General features: G+C 56.6%; 1 protein-coding gene across 1 annotated transcript in view; it reads right to left on the reverse strand.

The window, feature by feature from the left end:
* Window positions 1–4,431, reverse strand: part of SLC22A11 (solute carrier family 22 member 11) — a 17,682-nt gene that overhangs the window by 7,614 nt on the left and 5,637 nt on the right. The window contains exons 5-7 of the mRNA XM_008051162.1: window positions 4,159–4,226; window positions 2,186–2,309; window positions 655–770 (exon numbers count right to left, since the gene is read on the reverse strand). Coding sequence (XP_008049353.1) covers window positions 655–770; window positions 2,186–2,309; window positions 4,159–4,226 — 308 coding nt within the window. The remainder of the gene's footprint in view (window positions 1–654; window positions 771–2,185; window positions 2,310–4,158; window positions 4,227–4,431) is intronic.

Genomic DNA, 4,431 nt, shown 5'->3' on the forward strand with positions numbered 1-4,431 from the left:
AAAAAAAAAAAAAAAAAAAAAGAACAAAATCATGAATTTTGCAGCAACCTGGATGTAATTAGAGTCTATAATACTGAGTGATCTCTCACGGAAACAAAGATCTGAGCATCACAGGTTCTCATAAGTGAACCTTGAACAACTACCGTAACACTATAAGAAAAGGATTGACAGTGGCGGGAAAATATGGGGGGGCAGGGAGGGGAAGGGAGGTGGGATTAACGGTAGTCAATATCTGGGGAAAGGGGGCCACACCTCATCAACAAGGCTACCTGCACAATGAATATTTGTATACCTACCCCTTAACTGTACCCCACAATTTTAAAATAAAAGATACATATATAATTTTTAAAAAAGAGAAATGCGATGTGTTTCCAAATCGGGCAAGCAGTGGTCCCCTTCGGCCACTGCCGGCCCCCTGGCTCTAGGGACCCAGGCTCTGCCTCTGTCCTGGGCTTCAGCCTGACCCTGGCACCCGGCTGGGGCCCGGATCCTAGCCCTGCCTCTCCCACTGGCCTCCAGAAGCTGCCTCCTGGGCACCTTGCCTCTGGTCCCAGCTGAAATGCACCCTCCTGCAGGGGCAGGCAGGAGTGCTTTCCCCGGCTCCCCACCCCCTCCTGTCCCCAGCTCTGTCCCCTGTCCCTGGGGACGGTGTACCTCACCACCAGCATCGTCCAGATTCTCCGACGGAGCGTGGGCACGCGGAGTAGATCAAGCACTGACCGCTGGTCCTTCGCGGAGGCCGCCTCCTCCTCCATGCTGGACATCAGCACCTCCAGGAGAACAGGGCACAGTGGATGTCTGGGTCATGGCCCCGCCCCCGTGCCGGGGAATGGCGCCCAGGTGGGCAGCGTGAGGGGGAGTCTGGCCTGGGCCTCGGCCTCTGGAAACCAGGGTGCTAGTAGTGGGGCAGAAAAGTTTCTCTCTGACCCCCAGGCTCTTCTGCAGGCCTGGCCCGCCTACTCACACCGGGAGGGATCTTGTGGTCCAGCTCTGGTCCCTCAAGCGGCAGGACACTTGCAGCAGGCCTCCGTCAAGGCCGCAACATCCCTCTTGTGCCTCCCGGCTGGCGCCATGACACGCCCACCTGGGCGATGCTGGCTCCAGCCCCTCCCTCCTGCACGTCTGGGTGCAGCCTGTGTGGTGCTCAGCCAGGGCCATCAGCTCTAGCTTGCCTCCTCCTGGAAGCCTTCCCCAATCCTCCCACCCCCAAGAGTTCTGCGTCCTTAATCTCTCTGCGTCCTTGAAATCGCTTCCTTCACATAAGCGTATCCTGTTTTCCCCAACACACTGAGGGGTGGGTGGCATGCGTGGGTCATGGTGGGTCAGAGAGGTGATGGAGTGGGTGTCACTGGTAGTGGTGGTGTTGCCATGGGTGGTGGTGACGGTGGGGAAGGAGAGGGGGTGTTTTGTAGACAGTGATGGGGCGTTAGTGGTCATGGTGCAGTGGCGATGATTGGGATGGTGGTGGTGAGCGTGATGGTGGGTGGGGATGGTTGGGATGGCATCGATGGTGTGGGTCTGGGGTGGTGATGGTGGTGAAGGCGGCGGTGACATTTTGGAGGGATGGAGATGGGGATATTAGTGATGGTGGTGGTGGTAATTGGGAGGGTAGTGGTGATGGTGGTGGTGGTGATTGGGGTGGTGGTGGCACTTTTGGTGACGGTGTTGATGATGGTATTATTGGTGAGGTGATGCTTTGGTGTGGAGGTGGTGATGGTGGTTGGTGATGATGGTGGTGATGACGGTGGTGAAGGTGGTGGCCATGTTGGTAGAGATGCTGACGGGGATGTCAGTGATGGTGGTGGAGATGGCAGTGAGGGTGACGGTGGGCATGGAAGGTGGTGCTTCTGCAGGTGAAGGTGTCGATAATGGCGTTGTCACGGGTGGGGTGATGGTGAGGATGGTGGCAGTGGTGGCGACTGAGATGGTGGTGGTGCTGGTGGAGATGGTGGTGCCATTGTTGGTGAGGGTGGTGACAGTGGGATTGTTCTTGGTGTGGGGACGGTGTTGGTGCAGAGGTGGTAATGATGGTGGCATTGTTGGTGTTTGTGGAGAGGCTGATGGCGGTGCTGCTGGTGGTTTTTCTGGAGGTGGATGACGTTGGTGATGGCACAGAGGACACACCAGTGTGTGTCCTCTCTCCTGCCGAGTCACACACTCTGGGTGGCAAGCAGCAGCATCTCACCTCGATGGTCAGCGTCTTCTTGGCTTCCTGGTGGCCATTGATCCTGGCCACCTTTCTGAGTCCCCGAAGCGCTTGTTCGGGCTTGCCCACGGTGAGCAGCCACCGGGCGGATTCCGGCAGCCACCTGTGAAGGAAGCGGCGGCGTGGCGGGTGTGGGTGCCCGCCTGGCTCTCCCCAACCCGGGCCGGTGGGAAGGGTGGCGGGCCGCGGGCCCTCCCGCCGGGACAAAAAGGAAGACAGGACCAATGCCCCCGCACTGCGGATGCCAGGCAGGAGACCGGCAGTCCCTGACAGGCTCAGAATAAAGCTGAGTACCAACGCCTGGCCGCCCACGTTGCCTGGCCGCCCACGTCCCCGTGCCAGCCCCCTCTGGCTCCCCCGGCTGCCAGGAGCCTGCCTGGCTGAGCCCTGCACACTCAGGGCACAGGCTGCCTGGGCATGGGTGTCCCTAGGGCCGGCTACTCCTCCAGCGCTTCTGGGCCATTTCCGCGATAGAAAGATCAGAGTTTTTATCTGTTTGTTTTTTACGCACAGCCAGTCTGCTTCTCCCCAGCCTCAGCTACAGAAGAGCCAGGAACAACATTTTTCTGGTGAAAAGCCAAGAGTTTGCCCAGCCCATGGGGGCTCAGTCCTATTGGCTGGGAGGCGAAGGACTTCTGAGGCAGTTTGACAAAAAAAGTCAACCTGGCTGGGCTTGGTGGCTCAGCCTGTCATCTCAGCACTTTGGGAGGCCGAGGCGAGTGGATTGCCTGAGCCCAGGGTTCGAGACCAGCCCAGGCAACTTGGCAAGACCTCGTCTCTACAATAAATCAAATATTAGCCGGGCACGGTAGCGCACGCCTGTAGTTCCGGCTACTCGGAAGGCTGAGGCAGAAGGATCGCCGGAGCCCGGCAGATTAACGCTGGGGTGGCCATGAGTGTGCCACTGCACTCCAGCCTGGGCGACAGAGTGAGACTCCAACTCAAAAAAAAAGCATCAGCCTGCAGGGGTTCAAATCCCACCCCTGTCACTCACCAGCTGTGTGACTTTGGCCAAGCGACTTAACCTCTCTGGGCCTCAGTCCCTTCTCTTGAAAGTGGCGATCATAACATCCTCTTCCTTATTAGAAGATGTGTTTTAATACACATCAGGTGTTATGAACCATGCCTGGTTCACACCCATCAGTTTGATGGAGTGGCCTAGTAGGTGTGACCCTGTGGATTGCCTTTCTTGCTTGTCGGGCCGCACAAAACAAATGCCACCTGGTCTGTGGCTTTTTGCTGTTTCGTTCACTCGTGCATCTCCAGTGCCTAAAACTCTTTGTATCTGTGTCCCCGTGCCTTCTCCCCAACTCAGAGAGGCATTTCCAGGCCTCAGGGATGTTTGCGGCACGAAAAATAATAGTGGGAATGACATGTTTTTATTTTATCTCTTGAGACTGGGTCTCACCCTGTCACCCAGGCTGGAGTACAGTGGCCTGAACACGGTTCACCACAGCCTCGACCTCCTGGACTCAGGCTAGCCTCCTGCCTCAGCCTCCTGAGTAGGTGGGACCACAGATGCCTGCCACCACACCAGGCTAACTTTGTAAAAATTTTTTGGGCCAGGCTCGGTGGCTCAGCCTGTCATCCCAGCACTTTGGGAGGTCAAGCCCACGAGTTTGAGACCAGCCTGGGCAACTTGGTTAGACGTCATCGCTACAATAAATCAAAAAATTAGCCAGGTGTGGTGGTGCGCACCTGTAGTTCTGGCTCCTTGGAAGGCTGAGGTGGAAGGATCGCCGGAGCCCAGCCTGGGCGACGGAGTGAGACTCCAACTCAAAAAAACCTTTTTTTTGTAGAGACGGGGGTCTCACTGAGTTGTCCAGGAGGGTCTTGAACTCCTGGGCTCAAGCAATTCCTCCTTCCTCAGCTGCCCAAAGTGCCGGGATTATAGGCTTGAGAGCTTGCCTAGCCAGTAAGGACATATTTTCGCATCCAACCTCGGTCCTCACTGTCTGCGAAGGGACGAGGCTGGGGTGGGGGCCGGGTGCGAGTGCAGGGGAAGAGCAGTGCCCATGGCCTTGGCCCAGAGAGCGGGGGCAGGGCTTGGGAAACCCAGAAAATGGCTGGTTCGACTCTGGCCTGGTGCTCCTGGCTCTTCCAATTTCTCAGAAGAATGTAAAAATATTGTTGTTGTTGTTGTTTTAAAATATCTTCTCAGTTTTTTTTTCTTTTTTTTTTTAGTTGGCATCTCACTGTCGCCCAGACTGGAGTGCAGTGGCCGC

The sequence above is a fragment of the Carlito syrichta genome, unplaced genomic scaffold (genome assembly GCF_000164805.1).
Source record: "Carlito syrichta isolate Samal-C Ts95f unplaced genomic scaffold, Tarsius_syrichta-2.0.1 Scaffold169001, whole genome shotgun sequence".
In the NCBI taxonomy this organism is placed as follows: Eukaryota; Metazoa; Chordata; class Mammalia; order Primates; family Tarsiidae; genus Carlito; species Carlito syrichta.